The sequence below is a fragment of the Tachyglossus aculeatus genome, chromosome X4 (assembly GCF_015852505.1).
Source record: "Tachyglossus aculeatus isolate mTacAcu1 chromosome X4, mTacAcu1.pri, whole genome shotgun sequence".
Taxonomy (NCBI): Eukaryota; Metazoa; Chordata; class Mammalia; order Monotremata; family Tachyglossidae; genus Tachyglossus; species Tachyglossus aculeatus.
In genome coordinates this window covers 50,775,532-50,798,780 of record NC_052098.1, presented here as the reverse complement: position 1 = coordinate 50,798,780, position 23,249 = coordinate 50,775,532, and the positions used below count along the sequence as shown (strand labels likewise).

The 23,249-nt window shown below is 41.6% G+C and overlaps 1 protein-coding gene across 4 annotated transcripts in view; it reads right to left on the bottom strand.

Annotated features, from left to right (window-relative positions):
- The window catches only part of FSD1L (fibronectin type III and SPRY domain containing 1 like), a 65,634-nt gene that overhangs the window by 12,394 nt on the left and 29,991 nt on the right, over positions 1–23,249 (bottom strand). For 2 of the 4 annotated variants that reach the window (XM_038770089.1, XM_038770088.1), the window contains exons 6-12: positions 19,577–19,698; positions 12,506–12,715; positions 12,130–12,228; positions 8,545–8,674; positions 7,698–7,730; positions 5,268–5,368; positions 1,296–1,547 (exon numbers count right to left, since the gene is read on the bottom strand). In XM_038770089.1, coding sequence (XP_038626017.1) covers positions 1,296–1,547; positions 5,268–5,368; positions 7,698–7,730; positions 8,545–8,674; positions 12,130–12,228; positions 12,506–12,715; positions 19,577–19,698 — 947 coding nt within the window. The remainder of the gene's footprint in view (positions 1–1,295; positions 1,548–5,267; positions 5,369–7,697; positions 7,731–8,544; positions 8,675–12,129; positions 12,229–12,505; positions 12,716–19,576; positions 19,699–23,249) is intronic. The other 2 variants (XM_038770090.1, XM_038770091.1) reach the window with 2 other exon arrangements.

Genomic DNA, 23,249 nt, shown 5'->3' with positions numbered 1-23,249 from the left:
CTAGTGCAGGACAGCCTAGGGGAATGGACTGGATTTTATTTTATTCTCATCTGTCCTAGTACTGTTATTTGGTAAATTTCCTGGAGGCTGGGATGGTCTCCTTTCCCTCAGTTGTACTCTCCCCCAAGTGTTTACCACAACTCTCTGCCCACGGTAGGCACTCAGTAAATACCGTCAATCGATGCTGCCTTCTCATCTGACCTAAGGTTTCTTAAATGTTGACTGCTGTTCGTGATTTCACCCAATACGGGAACCATCCTTTAGCTTTGGCCAAATGTCTGTTTAAAAAAATCTCTTTTGTTACATACAGTGAAATATCCGGGAGTCTCGCATTCTGGGCACTCACGTCCATATTGGGCCAACTTGTACTTCCCAAGTGCTTAGTACAGTGCTCTGCACACAGTAAGCGCTCAATAAATACGATTGAATGAATGAATGACTGGCATCCATTTCCAAGGAAGAGGACCGAAAATCCCCGCCTCTGTCCTCATAATCAATGCGCTTCTCTTTGGTTGGCGGCAGGTGTGACAGACCAGTCAAAGCACCATGGAATCATAGTGACCAGAGGGCAACTGCAGCGGGACTCAGGACACACACCGTGCTCCACCTCTTCATTCTCACCCTTACAAAATCAAAACCTCAGGTACCCAGGTCAACACTACTGCAAGCATCAATCAATCCATAAGTTGTAATTTTATTTTAGGATATTTGTTATGCACTTACTATGTGCCAGGCTACGGTAGACACAAGGTCCCTGTCCCACATGAGGTGCTCAGTCTTAATCCCCATTATACAGATGAGCTAACTGAGCCACAAAGAAGATAAGTGACTTCTCCAAAGTCACAGCAGACAAGTGGCGGAGTCAGATCTAATAACCATAAGAACTGTGCTATTTGTTAAGTGCTTATTATGCACCAGGCACTGTACTAAGTGCTGGGGTAGACACAAGCAAATTGGGTTGGACAACAGTCTCTGTCCCACACAGGGCTCACAGTCTCGATCCCCATTTTACAGATGACATAACTGAGGCACAGAAAAGTGAAGTGACTTACCCAAGGTCACACATCAGACAAGTGGTAGAGCTGGGATTAGAACCCATGACCTTCTGACACCCAGGCCCGTGCTCTATTCAGAGTGTTTACTGTGTGCAGAGCACTGGATTAAGCGCTTGGGAGAGCGTCCAATAGAACAATATAATGGACATATTCCCTGCCTCAGTGGGCATGCCAACAGTTCAGTGACAAAGTTGCCACTTGAGTTCCTCCGGGAAGTCTTTCAAAATAGAGTATAATTACCTCCGTCAAAATCACAGTAGACGCCTATCCTTTCAGGAACAGTCACATCTAGGGCTTTGGCTTTATTGTTGTGTTTTGCAGCAAAGGTAGTTTGTAGCCAGTTGTTGATATGGATACACCAGCTAGTATTTGTTTTTCCCAGCTGGTCAAATTTCCCCAGAGTCTTGTAAGCTACTCCCACGCTGTAGGATTTACAGTCTTTCTGCGCTCTCACCTCCCAGTAGTGTTGTCCACTGTCAATAGCAGTGTCTCCTGCAAAAGAAATAAAAGTTTTGCTTCTGCTTGCCACTAGAAATACCTCCACAGAACCTAGATGATCTTTTCCAATTTACTCCATCTTGACTGATTCCAGAAGAATCAGAACTGGAACCATGCAGCTATTGATCCAGAAAACAAACACCCGCACACACAGATACAAGCTCGCACACACTCATCTTGACCATTGGTTTTAAGGCGCACTCTGCCAGTTCTTTCCCGCTCACCAATTCACTTCTCTCACTACACCCCAGCTCATACCCTTTGGTTCTTCCCAAATAAAGCTTCTCTAGGGGCTTCTTTCTCATCTCTCCTGCCTCCAACCCCTTGTCCATGCCCTTCTTCATGGAACTCCCTCCCCTTTTAAATTTATCAGACTACAGCTCTTCCCATCTTTAAAGCCTTTCTGAAATCCTTCCTCCTCTATGTGGCTTTGCTTGATTATTCTCTCCCCCACGTCATAGTCTCCCAACTAGGTTACTATGGGCAGGGAAGGTGTCTACCAACTCTGTTATACTGTACTTTCCCAACCGCTTAGTAGAGTGCTCTGCACACAGTAAGCACTCAATAAATATCACTGATTGACTGGTCTACCATATCAGCACTTTTGCACACCTTGAACACTTATGTGGTGTAATGAGAAGCAGCATAGCGTAGCCGACAGAGCATGGGCCTCGGACTCAGAAGGTTATGGGTTCTAGTCTTGGCTCCACCACTTCTCTGCTGTGTGACCTTGGGCAAGTCACTTCACTTTTTGTGCCTCAGTTATCTCATCTGTAAAATGGGGATTGAGACTGTGCCCAACTCAATTTGCTTGTATCCACCCCAGTGCTTACTACAGTGCCTGGCACATACTAAGCACTTAAATACCACAATTATTATTATTACCTGTAGCACGTCTATACCTACTGCCTTACGCACTGTATTTTTCAAGCATTTCACATCCAAAGAGCCATCTTTCCATTCTCTCCTTCCTAACTGTAAATTACTTTGTGCTTGTCCAGTCAGACTGTAAAGTCCTTGATCGTTTCTTCTGCCTCTATTGTGCTCTCTCAAGTGCTTAGTACAGTGCTCTGAGTATGGTAGGGACTCGATAAATACTACTGAACAATTGATCAGCGTCTGACACCTTTCACAGATTTCTACTTTGTGCTTTGCTAAGAAAATTATTCGGTAAAACCACATATTTTAGCCAAAACGTGGAACCCTGCGAAATTACTAGAACCCAAAGTTGCAGATTCTAAAGAATGAGACTAAAATGGTACTATTTGAAGAGAATGAGAATATTTTGTGGGAATCTTACAACTGGAAAGACCAGCCAACTGGGGGCGGAAGACTTACAGACAGAACTCTACCCTTTCTACTCAGCTCGACTCCGTCGCTCCCCTTTCCCTTCGCCGCTCTGGTACCACTAACCACTAACCACTAACCCACAGCCCTGGATCACTGCCACTGTCCACCTCTTCGCTCTTATGCTCGAGCTGCTGAACGCCGCTGGCGAAAGTCTAAACACCAAGCCAACCTCGTTCACTTCAAATTTATCCTTTCCTGCCTTAACTCTGCCCTCTCCTCTGCCAGACGAAACTATTTCTCCTCCCTTATTGACATCCATGCCCATCATCCCCGTCAGCTCTTCCGTACATTTAACTCCCTTTCCAGGCCCCCTGTTCCTCCCCCTCCTCCTTCTCTCACGCCCAACGATCTGGCCTCCTACTTCATTAGCAAAATTAACTCCATCAGGTCTGAGCTCCCCAGTCATTCCTCCCCCTTCTCCAACCCCCCGGCTCTCAACCCTCTCTGCTACTCTCCCATTCTTCCCAGCAGTATCCTCAGATGAGATCTCCTCCCTCATCTCAAGTGCTACTCTGGCCACCTGTGCTTCTGACCCCATTTCCTCTCATCTTATGAAATCTCTCACTCTGCCCCATCTCCCCTCCTTCCCTCAACTTCCATCTTCAACCGCTCACTCTCCACTGGTTCCTTCCCCTCTGCCTTCAAACATGCCCACGTCTCCCCCATCCTAAAAAAACCCTCTTGACCCCACCTCCCCTTCTAGTTATCACCCTATCTCCCTCCTACCATTCCTTTCCAAACTCCTTGAACGAGTCGTCTACACGTGCTGCCTCGAATTCCTCAATGCCAACTCTCTTCTCGACCCCCTCCAATCTGGCTTCCGTCCCCTACATTCCACCGAAACTGCCCTCTTAAAGGTCACCAATGACCTCCTGCTTGCCAAATCCAACGGCTCCTACTCTATCCTAATCCTCCTTGACTTCTCAGCTGCCTTCGACACTGTGGACCACCCCCTTCTCCTCAACACGCTATCCAACCTTGGCTTCACAGACTCTGTCCTCTCCTGGTTCTCCTCTTATCTCTCCGGCCGTTCATTCTCAGTCTCATTGCGGGCTCCTCCTCCCACTCCCATCCCCTTACTGTAGGAGTTCCTCAAGGGTCAGTTCTTGGTCCCCTTCTGTTCTCTATCTACACTCACTCCCTTGGTGAACTCATTCGCTCCCACGGCTTCAACTATCATCTCTATGCTGATGACACCCAAATCTACATCTCTGCCCCTGCTCTCTCTCCCTCCCTTCAGGCTCGTTTCTCCTCCTGCCTTCAAGACATCTCCATCTGGATGTCTGCCCGCCATCTAAAACTCAATATGTCCAAGACTGAACTCCTTATCTTCCCTCCCAAACCATGCCCTCTCCCTGACTTTCCCATCACTGTTGACGGCACTACCATCCTTCCCGTCTCACAAGCCCACAACCTTGGTGTAATACTCGACTCCGCTCTCTCATTCACCCCTCACATCCAAGCCATCACCAAAACCTGCTGGTCTCACCTCCGCAACATCGCCAAGATCCGCCCTTTCCTCTCCATCCAAACTGCTACCCTGCTGGTTCAATCTCTCATTCTATCCCGACTGGATTACTGCATCAGCCTCCTCTCTGATCTCCCATCCTCCTGTCTCTCCCCACTTCAGTCTATACTTCATGCTGCTGCCCGGATCATCTTTGTGCAGAAACACTCTGGGCATGTTACTCCCCTCCTCAAAAATCTCCAGTGGCTACCAATCAACCTACGCATCAGGCAAAAACTCCGCACTCTAGGCTTCAAGGGTCTCCATCATCTCGGCCCCTCCTACCTCACCTCCCTTCTTTCCTTCTACAGCCCAGCCCGCACCCTCTGCTCCTCTGCCGCTAACCTCCTCACTGTGCCTCGTTCTCGCCTGTCCCACCGTCGACCCCCGGCCCACGTCCTCCCCCTGGCCTGGAATGCCCTCCCTCCACACATCCGCCAAGCTAGCTCTCTTCCTCCCTTCAGAGCCCTACTGAGAGCTCACCTCCTCCAGGAGGCCTTCCCAGACTGAGCCCCCTCCTTCCTCTCCCCCTCCTCCCCGTTCCCCTCCCCACAGCACCTGTATATACGTTTGTACATATTTATTACTCTATTTATTTTACTTGTACATATTTTCTAGTCTATTTATTTTATTAATATGTTTTGTTTTGTTGTCTGTCTCCCCTTTCTAGCCTGTGAGCCCGCTGTTGGGTAGGGACTGTCTCTATATGTTGCCAACTTGTACTTCCCAAGCACTTGGTACAGTGCTCTGCACACAGTAAGTGCTCAGTAAATACATTTGAATGAATGAATGAACGAACTGAACCACTATTAACCTATCTGCGAAAGAACACCATAACGTTGGAAGTTTCATCATACCCAATACAGTGTATGATTCACCAGTAAAGCGATCTCTGCTGCCCCTTACTGTCGGTGGCCTGGAGCTTACTGATGTCCTTTTTGGTGATGGTGTACCACTTCTACAAAACAAAATATAAAGAGGAATATGAATATTTTATATAACCTCTAGAATAAAAAAACAACAGAAGGAACATTTTCCCCATAGAAAAAGTTCAGATTAACTTGCAGCTTTGTAATGTTAGTGCATTTAATTTGTGTTAGTACAGGCATGAAACAAACAAAATTTAGAAAACACTAAAAAGGAGGCTGGAACCATGCACATTAAATAAGGCTGATATGTGTGGAAGAAGAAAAGAGGAAACAAGGTTTGAAAAGGAAAAAGAATACAGAGGAGAAAGGCAAAACCTAAATAAAAGGAAGCTTAGGAAAAGGATTAAGCTGAAATGACAGGAGAGAAAAATCAAAGTGTCCCAAAAGGAACTGAGACTGGATACTGCTCATTTTTCATGGTAAATTAAGAAAGTGTGGTTGGGGTCTACTTTCTTGAAGCTATATTTAAGTAAGCATTATAGATATCAATAAATATTCAATAATTATAGCAAAAGTGAAGACTTTTTTAAAGACAGTAATATCCAAAAGCAAATGCAGTAGATCTAATAATAATAATAATAATGGTATTTGTTAAGCGCTTACTATGTGCCAAGCACTGTTCTAAGCGCTGAGGTAGATACAAGGTTAACAGATTGTCCCAAGTGGGGCTCACAGTCTCAATCCACATTTTACAGACGAGGGAACTGAGGCCCAGAGAATTTAAGTGACTTGGCCAAAGTCACAGCTGACAAGTGGCAGAGCCGGGATTCGAACCCATGACCTCTGACTCCCAAGCCCAGGCTCTTTCCACTAAGCCCTGCTGCTTCTCTGCAGAAGCAGTGTGGTTTTGTGGAATGAGCATGGGCCTGGGAGTCAGAGAACCTGGGTTCTAATAATGGCTCTGACACTTGCCTGATGGCATGGAGGAAGGGGGTGAGAAGAGGTGCTGGGACAAGATAAAAGAGATGGGGTGGGAGAGGAGGTTGGGGACAATGGGTTGAAAGTTCAACCCCTTTCAACCCCTTCACTTGCTCCAGGCGCTATTTAAAGTAGCTGCAAAACGTTTTTGTTTGTTTCCCTACATAGTATGGTAGCTCAATGTAGGCCAATCAACAGAACAAAGTCATACAAATCCAAAATCAATTTTGGCAGTGAAAATATATCTTAAAGACAGGAAAAGAGCAATTATTTACTTACCAACAGAAAAGGAAACAAGTGAAAGCATGGAAAAAAGACAACAAACAAAACTTAGAACTCTAGCTTAGTGTGAGGGAGTAAGGGACTGAGAATCACATTTTTATAAAAGCAGCATTCCATCCTCTGTCCCATGTACACGTTGGCTTTGAAGTCCACCGGCTTCTGCTTTCTCAACAACATGAAGCAGCTTTGTTTTCCTTTTGAAGGAAAGTTCAGCAAACTATGCACAACACGGTCCTTTAGGGATGCAACAATTAGCAGACGACAAAAGCAAAAGAGGAATTTTGGAAAATGGGCTTGATTTTCCAAAAGTTGTTTGAGCACTGGGTACAGAATGTTATCCTAAATGCCAAAAATATGCCATAAAAAAAATCTGTAAATGACCGGTTTAGGCTCGACATCTTCCATTAAATTCAACAGCCTTTAGCAGCATGTAGTATAATAACTAAGCATTTGTAACTGTGCATTTGCAAACTTGCAAAAATGAAGGTAATCTTTTCACTGAAAAAAAAAAATCAAGCAAAAATAAAACTGTTCAAGTAAAAAGATGAGGAGGAAAGGACATATTCTCCAGTTTATAGAAAAAATTTGAATACTTAATGGTAGAAATGCTCATTAGAAACAAATTCTTCATTTAATCAAAAACACCATCTGTCTAAACTTTTATGGCACTGCCTTTTCAAACAGTGAACTTTTCTTCTGGGTAACTAAAATTTTCTATTGAATGGCATCATCCACATAAAAATATCTCATTTCAAATCCGATTAGCCTCCCTTGCAAATTATAAGCAAAGCTGTGATGTTAGAGATATGGGATATGATGCAGTTTTGACGGTGAAAAGGATAATAATGGGAAAGATCCATGGATGAGTGAGTTGAATGATGGAAAGAGAATCCATTTTACTAGAGTATCATCCTGGAGAGGGAGATGAGATTTAAGACATTTCTTGAAGGACAATAAAACATCAGTCATCAAAATGCAATGCAAGTACAAATTATTACACAGCCTTTAAAGGATGAAGATTTTAGCTGATAAAAGCTGTTGAGATTGATTTCTGCTTATTGAGAATTTAAAGAGAGCTAGTGTTAAAAAGAAAATACTAAGTTTTCCAGCCAAGCTAGGCACACTAGATCCTAGAGCTAGACATAGATAGGTCATCACCTTGTATTTTTCTTCAGTGCAGTAACATGGCCACTGTTAGACAGAAATAAGCAATGATTAAGAAACTGACACTACTGCTACTTTTCATTTACCCATTAATAAGAAACTTATCAAAGATACTGGCTTTTCACAGAACCTTTTGTTTTCCTGATAGGACATATTCAGAGCTATATTTGCATGATATTTTATTTTCCATCATGTTCTTCTGGTGAGAAAAGATGATGTTCAAACACTTTTAAACTGATCAGACAAACCGTAACAACAAGGAGAAGCTTTAGCTCTGTATCTGACACCTGTGCATGCTGGCTCTAATGTTCTCTATGTGTTGGTGGGCAGAAGATAAAATCTGGAACTTTGGCATGCTCATCCAAAATGGATAAATGCAAGGCTCTTCAGTGAAGCTTCCATCAAAAGTTTTTTTTTTTTCCTAAGTTCATAAAATGTCTCTCCTCAAAATAATTCAGTGCATCCTGTATAGAACTCCCAATCTGGAAATACTCCAAAAAACAACAGGGGAAGAAAGCAGGGGAAATGTGAGCAATGAACACAGAAGAGAGGGAAGGGCAGAGTATAATGAACAGCAAGGAAACAGTAAATTGAAATAACTAAATTGAAATAACTGGCACAGTGTAATTAAAGCACTATTGGTTGAAGGAGTCAAAATTTATCTTCACACAAGTTGATGTAGAACAGAGAGCATTATGGGGGGAAAATTTCAACCAGGCCTGATTTAGAATTCAATAAATACATCTGTCAGCTGGAAAATGAGGTCATACTACAAATAACAGAGGATATGGCAAAGCATAGTAACATTTTATATTTCAAGTAAAAGCAGATGTCTTCTTACCTTCCTTTATTCTCCTTTCCTTTTATTTTGTTTTCTTGACTTTTTCCTCCAGTAGGATCCCACTCCACACAAAAATCTTCAACTTTCAGATTCAGATGTGAGGAGGAGCTGTCTAAACTGAAGTTCAGTGCTATTCAAGACAAAATTTCCACCTGGTTAACACATCAGCATATTCGTACCTTTACATTTGCATGTCAAACATTGGGTCTGATGTTCTGCACAAGCAATCGATGGTAAATATTGAGTGCTTACTGTGTGCAGAGCACAGTAATAAGTGCTTGGGAGAGTACTATACCCTGCCCATTTCCATCTTAGAAAGCCAAAGTTGAGTTGTAAAACTACAATGTTCAGTAACTTGATAAAGCCCTCAAACACATGGCTAACAACTTCTCTAAATTCTGGCATCAAGTAAAGAGCCGGGAAGTATTGCACTAGACCGCTTCTCAGGGCTATTTATCTAGATGAAAGCTGCTCATCACCAGTGGTCTCACGGCGATGCCAAAAGAACCATTTTTTAAATGGTATTTTATGGTATGTATGTTCGAGGCACTGTACTAAGCACGGGGTAGATACAAGCTGATCAGGTTGGACACTGTCCATGTCCTACATGGAGCTCAGAGTCTTTAATCCCTCTTTTATAGATGAGGTAACTAAGGCACAGAGAAGTGCAGTGACTTGCCCAAGGTCACCCAGAAGACATGTGGTGGAGCCAGGATTAGAACTCAGGTCCTCTGATTCCCAGGCCTGGGTTCTTTGCACTGTTCATTCACTCAATTGTATTTATTGAGCGCTTACTGTGCAAAGAACTGTACTAAGCACTTGGGAGCGTACAACATAATAACAGACACATTCCTGTCGTCCACAATGAGTTCACAGTCTAGAGGGGGAGACAGGCATGAATATAAATAGATTAAATAAATAAATAAATAAATACACTATGCTACTTCAATAGCTGACTGGTATCCCCAAAGGAGCCTCATTTTGCAGTTGAGGAAACTGAGGCATATAGAAGTTAAGTGATTTGACCATGGTCAAGCAGCAGGCAAGGAGTGGAGCTGGGATTAGAACCCAGGTCTAATCACTGAGAAGCAGCATGGTCTAGTGGAAAAAGCATGGGCCTGGGAGTCAGTGACCTGAATTCTAACTCCAGCTCCACTATTTTCCTGCTGTGTGAACTTGGGCAAATCACCTAATATATCTCTCTCTCTCTCCCCGCCTCCCCCCCGCCCCCTATATTTAATGGTATTTGTTAACAGCATGGACCTGGGAGTCAGAAGGCCTGGGTTCTAATCCCAGCTTTGCCACTTGCCTGTGGTGTGACCATAGGCAAGTCATGTAACTTCTCAGGGCGCTGTTTCCTCATCTGCAAAATGGGGACTTACTACCTTTTTTCCTTCCCCCTTAAACTGAGGGACAGGGACCATGTCTGACATGATTATCTTGTATCTAACCCAGTGGTTAGTACAGAACTTGGCACATGAGACACATAACAAATACTACTACTATGACTATTATTGTTATTATTATTAATAATTATGCACATGCCTACACTGAAAACTTTGACATGTAAAGGATCATGCAAACCAAGATAGGTTAGTACCTTAAGTTCAACAACAAACTGGTGGCTTTCAACAACCAGTAATACTAAATAGTCACAAGTATACTAACACGGTCTGCACTGAGTTCTGTTTTTCCTCAGAGAAGATTTATACCACTTATTTATTCCATTTGGGATTTTATGCCTATTATTACCCAGGACTCAATTCTAATGTCAGTGTTAGAGTACACTACCATGGGATTATGCCACAAAATGGACATATATTCCATCATTCATAAAAGGAAAAAAACCATTCTACATAGTTTTCATGTTCAAAGTAACTACCACAGAATGAGCCAACTGAGCATTTGCATTCTTGTAGATTGTCTTTCCATCTAAACAAATGTACCAGATTTTCTGCTATCTCCACACCAATTATCATAGCAAACACCTAATTCTGACATGCTATCGCCTTCTGTTCAAATGATATACACAAGTTCAACTAAGTTCTATCAGGAACTCACTCTCACCTTCCTGCTGGCAGCTCCATTACCTCAGGCAACTGAAGTCTTTAAACTGCTTAACTGATTCTGAATAGTTACATAACTCGTTGTGACCAAAATGTAGAAAAATTCCACTTGACTTCTTTTGTAACCCAAGACCGGTTTTGTTAACAAGACACACGTTCTCAATATTCAAATATGCTATTCAACTGCAAGAACTTCTCCTCAACTTTGCAACAATCAATAAGTCAAGCGAGAATTTTTTTCCCAGAACATAACCACCATGAGCATATATGAAACTAAAACCCCAAGAACCTTAATTTTATCTAGACCTATAATCACTTTATAATCATCTGAGGGGGAGATAGACATTAATATAAATAAATTACAGATATGTACATAAATACTGTGGTGATGCAGGGTGATGCAGAAGGGAGTGGAAGAAGAGGAAAAGAGGGTTTAATCACAGAAGACCTCTTGGAGGAGATGTGCCTTCCGTAAGGCTTTGAAGCTGGGGAGAGTAATTGTTGGTTGAATATTAGGAGGGAGGGCGTTCCAGGCCAGAGGGAAGAATGGGAGTGAGGGGTAGGTGGCGAGATAGATGAGATGGAGGTACAGTGAGAAGGTTACCATTAGAGAAGTGAAGTGTACGGGCTGGGTTGTAGTGGGAGAGCAGCAAAGTGAGGTAGGAGGGGACAAGGTGATTGAGTGTTTTAAAGCTGATGGTAAGGAGTTTCTGTTTGATGTGGAGGTGGATGGGCATATCCTGGAGGTTCTTAGGGAGTGGGGAAACACAGACTGAACTTTTTGCAGAAAAATGATCCAGGTAGCAGAGTGAAGAATGGACTGGGGATGGGACAGACAGGAGGCAGGGAGGTCAACAAGGAGACTGATGCAGTAAACAAGGCAGGATAGGATAAGTGCTTGGATTAATGTGGTAACAGTTTGGATGGAGAGGAAAGGGCGGATTTTAGTGATGTTGTGGAGGGTGAACCAGAGGTTTTACATGCTTGTGATCCGGTTTGTGGCTGTACAGAAACATACTGATCAAGGCCTTGGTTGTGGGGTTAGGAAGTAGGCAAATATAATATTGAACTTGTCCACTGATTGAATTTGGAGGATGAGAGACAGACGAACATTACTTCATCTATCTCTGAGGTGTTGTCCACATTAAGACGGTACGCTCCCCCTAGACTGTAAGCTTGTTGTGGGCAGAGAACGTGCCTACCAACTCTGCCGTATTGTACTCTCTCAAGTGCTTAGTACAGTGCTCTGCACACAGGAAGCACTCGAATACCACACTGGTGATTAGGAGAACTTCAGAGAAGATAAATTCCCTCTTTGCCAAAATGAGTCTGAGATGGTGGCAAGGCATCCGATGAGAAATGCAATTTCTGCAACTGTAACCCCACTTGTCTAAAGCTTCGATCATTCAGCTCTTAAAAGCCAGAGGTGAAATTTTATCCCATCTTACAAAACCCTAGCCTACTTGCAAAGGCAGTGATATTGGCTTTCTCCCACATCTTTATCAATTATTTGCTTCACCTTTGGTCTCCAATGTCACTGGATCAGAATACTCTCCTGCCACAGCCTTGTTACACGCTCGTACTCGGAAGTTCATATATTTTGAATCAAATTTTAAGCCTGAAAGATGTCAAAAGAATAAAAAACAAAAACAAGTTTTAAAAGCCTCTGCTTCAATCTTGCATACAGCAGCACAGCTTAAATAGTAACTATTTTTGTTGCATAGTAAAGAACTCTGATTTTATTTAACTCCCGAGGGAAGAGGGGAGGGTGATGTTTTTTGGGTTCTGTTTGCAGGGCTGCTTTATCATAAGTAGGGGACTAAAACTACATTTTTCCTTTAAGTTAATTCACTGACAGTAACAATTTTATGTAAAGGAGATGACATAGCCTTTACCGGACAGTGTATATTCAGTGGCCTTAATGTAGTCAATCGACTCCCAGCATCTCTCATCCTTGACTCGGGGAAGCCCGTCGAAGTTGGTTTTCCTATATTCCAATATGAAGTGATCGATTTTGTTATCTTCTTCCGGCATTCTCCAAGCAACATTTACAGTGTTGTCAACTACTAGGCACTCCACTGGATCGATCATTGGAGCTTTGGGAACTGCAAGAGAAGAGTGATCCAGCTATTAGAGCAGAAATCAGGTATTTATATTTGCCATCCAAACACTGACATCTTCATTCAGCTTTTAAACGATTCTAAGCAAAAGGTTACAAAAAAATAACCAAGCAATATCATCTAGCATGTGGTATTCATGCTTATAAATTGCAAAGTTCCTTAATGGTTAATCTTTGAAAACAATAGTCTTGACGAACAACTCTTTTCAACAGTATCTTATTTTATTGCATTTAAAAATGTTACAGCAGTTTCCTAATTGAGGAGATTCAGAAGGAGAAATAAACTTTGGGCTTGTTTTCCATGCTCTCTCAGTTTTAAGTTTTGGTAGGCATATCTCCTTGACTTTTATTAATGATGGCATTTATTAAGTGCTTACTATGTGCAAAGCAATGTTCTAAGCACTGGGGAGGTTACAAGGTGATGAGGTTGTCCCAAAGGGGGCTCACAGTCTTCATCCCCATTTTACAGATGAGGTAACTGAGGCACAGAGAAATGAAGTGACTTGCCCAAAGTCACACAGCTGACAAGTGGCGGAACCGGGATTTGAACCCATGACCTCTGACTCCAAAGCCCGGGCTCTTTCCACTGAGCCACGCTGCTTCTCTTTTATTAGCAGTTGGCAGAAAGCCAATGACTACATGCTACAAATGTAAAAACTGACAATTCCCCAAAATTGTTGCACTTTGTTGGTTAATGTATGTATCATAGTATTTGTACATGTTGGAGCATTTGATTTTTCTTTACCATCTGTAATCCTCAATCAGAAAGACATTAATTACAAAATTTGATTTGCTATTCTAAACGCTTAGTACAGTGCTCTGCACAAAGTAAGCACTCAGTAAATACCATTGATTGACTGATATTTCCAAAAGGAAGGGAATTACTTTGTCCCCAGTGATAGCCTAAGATTGAAAACATTAACCAAAATTTAGTGAATCATTATTTCAGATGATTTTTGACTGGATTCTTCTACACACAACAGACATCTTAATGTAATGTTAAAGCAATTCTTTGAAATGTCTAGAGATCTATAATTCCTAAGCCATACAATGAGACACTAAAGGAAGAAATGTGTGGCATTCAACCACACTCCTTTCTTTCAAGGCACACCCACTGTCTCTCCAGCAACATCTCCTGACACCCACAGATGTAATTTATGTGGGTGAGATTGCATGCATGCTCCCAAATGTCTGTTGGGTTTGAAGATGACACTACTGCGAGATTTTGGGAGAATTGCTGAAAAGCTCAATATGTGACACAATCCCGCAACAGATGTACTATTTGCATGACAACAGGTTATGTGGGAGGAACCGGGGACTCCAGTTCCACAGATGCCTCTGTGACCATGCATAACTCAGAAGTCAAGCAATTACTGGCTCTGTTAATTGCTTTCAAGACCAAATAACTGACCAAACTATGATGTGAGACCAAAAAGTATTATACAATTAATAAAGAGGAAACTCTCCTTGTAGGCACCCTCAAATATATTTCAAAAATTACAGCATTGGATGTCAATTTTAAAGACAGACCATGACATAGAAAACAAAATTTTGCTGAGTTCAAAAGACTATTAAAATATTTAGCAATTGCAAATAGTTTCCATTGTTCAAGCTATTTGAGTTTCAAATGGTTCTACACTTTCATCTAGAAATGCTTAGCTTTGTTACTATGGTTAACTCCCTTTATTTGTTGGGATATTTTTTCCATCCCTTTAGCTGCCATGACATACTGTCACAAAATTCCCTGTGCACCACTAACTAAAGCACACACAATACAATCTGCTCATTCCCTCTCAAATATTAACCACCAGAATGGCTATCTTTTCATAAAGAATTTATTTTATACATAATAAAAAAAGCCCTAAATGAAAAGGTTCTTGTCAAAAAGGCTAAATTTTCTCAACACAGAGTTTCAGACAATTTCAAACCTGGCATTCAAAGACATTTGTCAAAAAGCCTACTTCTCCATAGAAACATGGATGGTCTAATTTAGCAGGCTGTACTCGAAAACCTGACAGCTGCTGATTCCTAGGGCTGAAAAGATATGGTCTACTTTTTTTTTCCCTTTTTGGAGGGGGGCAGGGGAGAAGGGAGGGAAGGAGGGTTGTTTGTAAAGAAGAGGAAAAGGGTATTTATTTTTTAAAATTTCCAACAGGATAACCCGATACTGGACATGTAATACGGGTTTAAGAGTATTTTACAAGTTTGATGGGACTTAAAGATGCCACGCTTACCAGTCAAGGAAGAAGAACACAAAGCTTTTAAAACAGAATTATATTCTTACACAGTTTTGCTTCTTTACATATTTCCTTTTCTCCTTCCAACTGTATTTGCATTAAGATAAGATTAATGGGAAAAAAAAGTTATCGATGGTTCAAGACTACTGATTGATTTGAACCCTCTAGACTGTAAGCTCCTTACGGGAAAGGAACAGTTAATTCTGTTGTGTTGTATTCTCCCAAGCACTTAGTACAGTGCTCTACACTTAGTAAGCGCTCAATACAGATAGGGCCAGCCACTGAATTAGAATATGGTCAAAAACTCCCTCCATCATCATTAACTCCATAGCAATGGTGAGCCACGTGTCCAAAAGATGTTAGCAGCCATGATGACTCCCATATTAAATCATCTTAAAATAATAACTTCTCAATTTAAAGCAGGTGACATTGGGGCTGAGAAAGCCTGCCAAATGCTTCCACTAAGAGCTGGGCCAAGGTGGAATCAAGGCCACCATACATTTCTCCTCTTCCCTTTTTGATTCTATCTTTGCCTTTGGTCCCAGACAATGTCCATCTGGAGGCCAGATTTGGGCACTCTGCCCAGAAGCAAAATGGCCTCCAGGAGTACCATATACTGCTAGTGAAGGTCAAGAAGAGTCTCCACTCGGTAACCAGGTAGAGACCAGATGGCAGCCTATGAGTGACAGGGAATTGAGGTGATATGCAGACACTGTGGGAGATGCTACAACCCCTCGGTTCGAGGTTCAAGAAGGGATGGAGGTGGGGGATAAGTGAGAGAAGGAAGGGGAGAGGCAGAGAGAAAACGTGAGAGAAAAGAAAAAGAAGACACAGAACTAGACATGTAATGGGAAGGACACAGAGAACATCTGAGGAATGGGAAGGAAGAGGGAGAGAGAAGAGGGAGGCCAAGAATGACTGTGACAATGTCTGAGGGACAGAGAGAATTACAGGCCTCCCTGGTTTGTGGAGAATACGTCGATGCTTTTGGGGATGGCAGGATGCGATATGGCTGGTAGGAATAGTGGAAGAGAGGGTCAAGAAAGGAGTAAATGCGATAGAGGGAAAGGGTATTTTCTCACAAAAATACTAGTGGACAGAGATAGAGGCGTTCTGACTGAAACAACTAGCCACTTCTGCCTCCTTAGTTTATGCTCTGACTTCATTTCTGTCCTCTTCTTCTTGGTACTTCTGGCCCTCTCTACTCCATTCTAAAAAAACAAAAAAACAAAACAATAAAATGATCCAAGTTCTAGGGAAAGAGGGGCACCTAAGCTCAGGGGACCAAAGCAGTGTGAAGACATTTACCTCTGACATTCCATCAGACACTCGCCCACACCCTCCACTTTTAAACATGTCAGCCCAACAGTGATTACTAAGAGAAAAATCAGTGCATCAATACATTCAAATTAAATTCTCCATTCTAGAGAATGGAAATTATTTACACTTAAAAATCATCAGCATACCATGTCATTGATGGGTGTTACAATCTTGGAGAGTGCTAAACAGAAAGAGTAATTAAACATTACTTGAAACATAGTGTTAACATTTCACTTTTCCAACTCATGGCTTTTTCTAGGGACAAAATTCCCATAATTGGAAAGAAATCCCTATTCAAATGAACTCTTGGATGGAAACAAATTTCAGAGTTTGATCTAACCCAATCTAAACCAAATATATACAGATGTTGCTTTTTTTTCCCCACCCATTTTAAATCAGCCCACTGCAGGCCCAAAGATTTAAAGAGGGAAAGAAGCAGCATGACCTAATGGAAACAGCATGGGCCTGGGAGCCAGGACGACCTGGGTTCTAATCCCAGTTCTGCTACTTGTCTGCTGTGTGACCTTGGGCAAGTCATTTAACTTCTCTGTGTATCAGTTATCTCACCTGCAAAATAGGGATTAAGATTGGGAACCCCGTGTGGGAGATGGACTATGTCCAACCCGATTATCTTATATCTACCCCTGCACTTATAACAGTGCCTGGCACATAGTGAGCGCTTAACAAGTACCATTAAAAAAAGCTTTTCTGTGACTATTTTGTACCTAAAAACCTCTACAAATGCAAGAGCATTAACTATTTTTTCCAAAAGATTTTCTGTTTCTTTGATTTGGAAAAATGTTTTAACATTTTTGCTTCCCCTTAGAGATGCAAATCTTTTCTACTAAAAGTTAACTAAACTACAGATGATGCTCAGGCTTTACAGATTTTCTGATATACTTATTCATAGTGAAGTTTTGTTACAGGTTTTATTATTCACTTTGCAGGTTTTTCTTAATTGGGAGAATTTCATCCCCAGAGAGTAGTTCAACTACAAAAGCAATAACCTACACTTATTCCTTTTTTCCCCCAAAAGGGCTAGTCAAAACATACTTTTTGGCAGCCTTGCAATTAAGTTCTGGGCTCCTTTAAATATGACTAAATTCCAAGCAAATTTCATGAAAATCAGGAAGTGGACCTACAATATTTAATGTACTTTTCTGCTTCTTTTCATTTTCTGTGTTTTGTCCTTAGAATCTGTGTGTAAGGAGATCCTGAATGACTTTGGTAGCTGCTTATTTCAATGAGTCTAATCAGTTGTATGACTAAGTGAATTTCCCATCACAGTAGACAACACCATCATCCTCCCTGGGTCACAAGCTAATGAGCTTGGCATTCTCTCTCATTTAACCCACAAATTAAATCTGTCACCAAATCCTGTCAGTTCAACCTTCACAACATCACTAAAATATGCCCTTTCCTCTCCAAACTGCTACTACATTGATTCAAGGACTTAGCCTATCTCATCTTGACTACTGTATCTGCCTCCTCGCTGACCTCCCTGCCTCCTGTCTCTCCCCACTCCAGTCCAGACTTAACTCTGCTGCCTGGATCATTTTTCTACAAAAATGTTCAGACCATGTTTCCCCACTCTGCGAGAACCTCCAGTCACTGCCCATCCACTTCCACATCAAACAGAAACTCCTTACCAGTGGTTTTAGAGCACTCAATCACCTTGACCCTCCTATCATCCTAATGCTTGCCCACTACAACCCAGGCAGCACACCCTGCTCCTCTAATGCCAACCCACTCACAGTACCTCCATCTTGTCTATCTCACCACTGACCCCTTGCCCACATTCTGCCTCTGGCCTGGAATGCCCTCCCCCTTCACAGCTGACAGACAATCATTCTCCCCACCTTCAGAGCCATATTAAAATTTCATGTCCTCCATGAGGCTTTCCCTGACCAAGCCCTCATTTCCACTATTTCCTCTCCCTTCTGTGCCTCCCTTGCACTTGGATTTGTATCCTTTACTCACCCCACCCTCAACCCCACAGCATTTATGTAAATAGCTGTAATTTTTTTTATATTAATGTCTATCTCCCCCTCAAGGCTAAGCTCCTTGTGGGCAGGGAACGTGCCTACCAATTCTGTTATACTGTATTCTCCCAAGCGCTAAGTACAGTGCTCTGCACACACAGTAAGCATTCAACAAATATGACTGATTATGAGAAACAGTAAAAGGAAGTGGGTCCTAACTAAGAAAGTGAGGGAATGGATGCAGTAATAGTAAACAGTAGTGGTAGTAGTTGTAGTGAATATAGGCGAAGGAATTCAAGTTTTGCCAGCTGAAGAAACTTTTTACAGGCTTAATGGCTTTTGAAACAACTTCTAAGGTTGCTTTCAAGTCACTTGAAATTAATATTTACTGTACCTTTTGCCTGAAAGAATCGTTGTAGCTTTGAGCTGTGCAGTGTCTTTGCTAATTTCATTGTTGGAAAGTTTCCAAGCCATTTCAGTATTTATCAGAATAAACTAAATGGGATATTCTGATAGATTGTTATGTCTAAATGGTTAGGTCTAAATGGCCAGTATGACCACAGTAGTCACCACCTCGAAGGGCTCTCACTGGCTTGGAGGCAGCTTCCGGGAACGTGTATGGCTAAGTCAATCAAACAATGGTATTTATTGAGCGCTTACTGGGTGCAGAGCACTGGACAAAAAACTTGCCTGGACTCCAACTAGCCTTTACAAAATCCCCTCCCTTCCCTAACCCAGCCTCTCTCCTCTCTCCTACCCACTTGCCTCCCCTGACTCCTGTCACATCCCAGCTCCCCCTTCATCTTTCTTGGCCACCAAGGAACCTGAGTGCCAAAGCCTCAGTCAGTCAGTCAACTGTATTTATTGAGTTCTTCCTGAGTGCAGAGTTTGGGATTAGAAAAGAAGAGGGGGAGTTACTGTAATTCACTGATTATCAACTGTAAGCAGCACTTATAGGAGAGTGCAAAACAAGTGTTCTCTTACCTTTCTCTTCCTTCTCCCCTCCTTTCCTCTTTTTAATTTTCCTCCTCTTCTTGCTAATTCCCTATATAATAGCCCCTCCCCCGCCTTGGGGGGTTGCAATTACGCCAGTAAATACAGTAATGATTTTGAATCTGTAATTTAAAGACACTAAACGACGCAGATTCGGGATAGATGGTGAACACCTGACTTCATCAACACATACATCAATATATTGAATCACTTGAGATTTCCTGCAGGAATAAAACTCATTATTTGTTTCAAATGGGAATTATTCTGTAGAAGGAAAAAGTACAGTAAAAGAACAGATCACACATTTTTATTTACCTGGCAAAAACTTCAAAGTATGGAGCATCTGCCTTTCCTGAGAGAAATCCACCATCAAATGAGTCATGTTGTCACTGACCTTTGGTTTCAAAGAAAGGCGAAAAGCTGAAGCCATTGTAACTCTACAGCAAAACAAATGTGATATTGTTAAAAAAAAAGAAGTGTGGGAGGGATAGCACCAAAATAATCTGCTCCTGTGTTCCTTTAAAAATCAATTTAGGCTAGACAATTCTAAATTGTTCTTCAATTTGGAAATCATGCATTACTCCCTCCCACCAACTTGGATATTCTGAATTATCAGCAGATAAAACTCTAAGGGAACACAGCATAAGACTGCTGTTTCACAATTAAAATTTGGCCAGAATGTTTCATTTTTGACAGCCTGTCATGGCAAATACTAAAGTTTTGAGACTCCACTGTAGGGCTTGTTGCCTAATCCATTTCAAAGTTACGCATTTATTAAATGCTTGAATTTGGTGTACAAGAGGTATTCTTTTGCTACGACTGTACTGAATCTGATGGACTTATTTTTTTGTCCACTACTAAAATAGGATTTAGACAGAAAAATCAGAGAAACCAGAAAACACCGTTGATTCCATTTTACAGAAATACAAAGGCCATTTAAAAGCATTGCATAAAGGCTTTCAGCTCCTTTTTCCAAAACGAAAAATGCACTTGTAACCCCACTTTACAAAAGTGGGCCATTGCCTGAAAATCTTTTTTTTAAAGAGGTTATCTTCAAACTTGAATTTTCCAATTACGATAACTATTATTTGTGAAAACAGCTCTTCACACTGGAAGTGATCATTCCTTTATTTCATTTGGGAAATATGTACAATATTAGGAATATACTTTTAAGAAAGAACCAAAGGTATAAAGCAACCAAGCTCCTGATTACTAAGGCGGCAAGTGTATTCTATTCTAATGCAGACTTTAATCCTTGGTTGCCTAGACCGCATGCCTGCAGGGACAGGATGCTAAATGGGACAAACCGATCAAGTGTCATGCATCCTGTCCTTTAGCACTTCTCACCATTAAGGCAGCTCTAGCAACCCTTCCAGAACAAAAGCTACCTTGCCTGTTGAGGTGCTTTCTCCTAAAATCCAAAATCTGCCTTGGGAAAACATTGGGCAGGGATGAGAGACTTAAAAACTACAGACAGGTTGTTTCAAAGACAAAAACGCTAACCCACAAGTACGTTTTCATCTGTCAAAACGTTTGTGTACCAACCTGGGACATGTAGAAAATACAATAAAGCCGGGTTGGACCAGTGGCACTAGGCAGCAGACTCAAATATCTCAAAGGAAAGGGAGGAGGCAGAAGAAAAGGCAAGGGTGTCCCTCAGGACTGTCTCTGGCATAACCCAGCTGTCTCAATGGGAGCCGGAAGGAAAAGTAGCGGAGGATAAGTAGGTTCCACAGCTGCCTTCACTTCTATGCAGTGGCCCTCAAGGCAACTTTGGCCAGCATTTCAGCAACTTTAGGAACTTCTCTCAGGGTTCCCCAAGGCCTACAGATGTTGTAGGCAGGGAATGTGTCCGCTAATTCTGTTATACTGAACTCTCCCAAGTGCTTAGATCAGTGCTCTGCACACAGTCAGCACTCAGTAAATATCACTAATTGATTGATTGATAGAAGAGTGCTAGAAGGTGCCCAAATCATGTGCCATGACTCTCCTAAGCAACCATAAGGCCATTTACAATTTCCTTCCAGGTAGGCCCGGTCGCATGGGACTTGAGGTTGCTTCTGGTCTTAATGTGGGTAATTGGAAGCAGTATGGTGTATGGATAGAGCATGGGCCTGGGAGTCAAAAGGTCATGGGTTCTAATCCTGGCTCTGCCACTTGTCTGCTGTGTGACCTTGGGCAAGTCACTTCACTTCTCTGGGCCCCCTCTGTAAAATGGGGATTGAGACTGTAAGCCCCACGTGGGACAGGGACTGTGCCCAACCCAATTTACTTGTATCCACCCCAGCGCTTAGTATGGTGCCTGGCACACAGTAAGCACTTAAATACATTATTAATTATTATTAATTAGGACGGGGACATCATGACTCCTAAAACCAGTGGCCAAAGTTTACCCTAACCAGAGTTAACTCTTCAGAAATTTTAAGAGAAGATGTAAAGGGCAATCAAATACCACAGAGGAAAGTGGAATCACTGGCTTTCAGGAACTTCTAAACTTCCTCAAAATGGCAAATACTTTATAAAGAATTCTGCCAAGTGTATTATTACAGAATTTGTAACTGGCTCCTATTTTTACCATTCTTGCCCCAATGTTCAGCCACAATCAAATTCAAATACAACATTCTGTAGCACTGCTGTGAATTCCAAGAAGATTCGGTGTTACACTGAAAACACTTGTACCTCATTGTACTCTCCCAAGTGCTTGGTACAGTGTTCTGCACACAGTAAGAGGTCCATAAATACGACTGATTGATTCATTCATTTTAGAACCTTCATTACATATAATATGGGCTCCGCTTCTCCCTTATCACTGGCTTGTTTGAAAGAAAACAGATAAAAAGACTCTGACATGGATTTAATGTAAGGTCCTCCCTCACCATCCCACTTCCAGCTAATTTACATGCCATTGTATATGTATATGTCTGTGTATATACATGTATACCTATAGACACTTATAGAGTTAACATAAACCCATTTTCAATTTTCTCAAAGAGCTTTTTACCACAGTTAAGTTCTAGCTTTCCCCTTCCCAATTACCCCTCACACCTGTACCCATATGTGCTGCTCACAATGTATGTGACTAATGACAACTTTACAATATTCCCATGTGGGAACTTAGGTATTGGGTGTCATAACTATTCTTAAACCAGACACTGCCCACTTTATAAAAAAAAGTCCTGCTAATCTGATTTTACGAGCAAGACTCATTGCTCTAAACTGTCAATCAGTTTCAGCTATTTAAACTGAATTGTTCTCATGTACTTTTCTTATTGTCTATCAGTATCTATTATAAACTGGTGGTTGCCTCCTTGTTCATTGCAGGTTATTAAAGGGTGCTGCTGTCATTTTAAATTGAAAATACCCATTGCTCCTTTCGGGTGCCTGCAATCCTTCTGCTGCATCATGCTGTTCTTTTTAGCACTTTGCTGCAATAGTACTATTGAATTCTAATGAGGGTATTTCTTATAGCTTAAAGGTTTTGCTGTGCATGCACTCTGAGTGCAGTACACGTGCTGTGTGTAAGGCATATATAGACCCACTGTGCAACTGTCATATTCCAACACACCCAGTTGCTGCATTTTGCACTGACATTACTCCTTAAATAGATATTATACACGTCAACACGACACCAAGCCAAAAGTACAGTTGACAGTGCAGAAAATAAAAAAAGTAAGCATTTCAATCTGGCAGTTAAATTAGATATGTGGAAATGTCTGGTCTCAGAGGAGAGACAAATCAATGTATGCAACAATTTTTATGCATTGGGGTCAACAGGGAGGACTTTTTAATATATGCATTTGTTAAAACTGAATTGTCACAATTCATAATATTTTATTATATTTTACATTTATATATGATCATGGACTTTAACACAATGGTAACTACATATTTTTTAATAATCTGTTTTAATATATTTATATTGTTTGGGTCATTTTTTTAATTTTTGGAAACTCATTAATATACTTGATTTCCAGTGGAAAACTATACT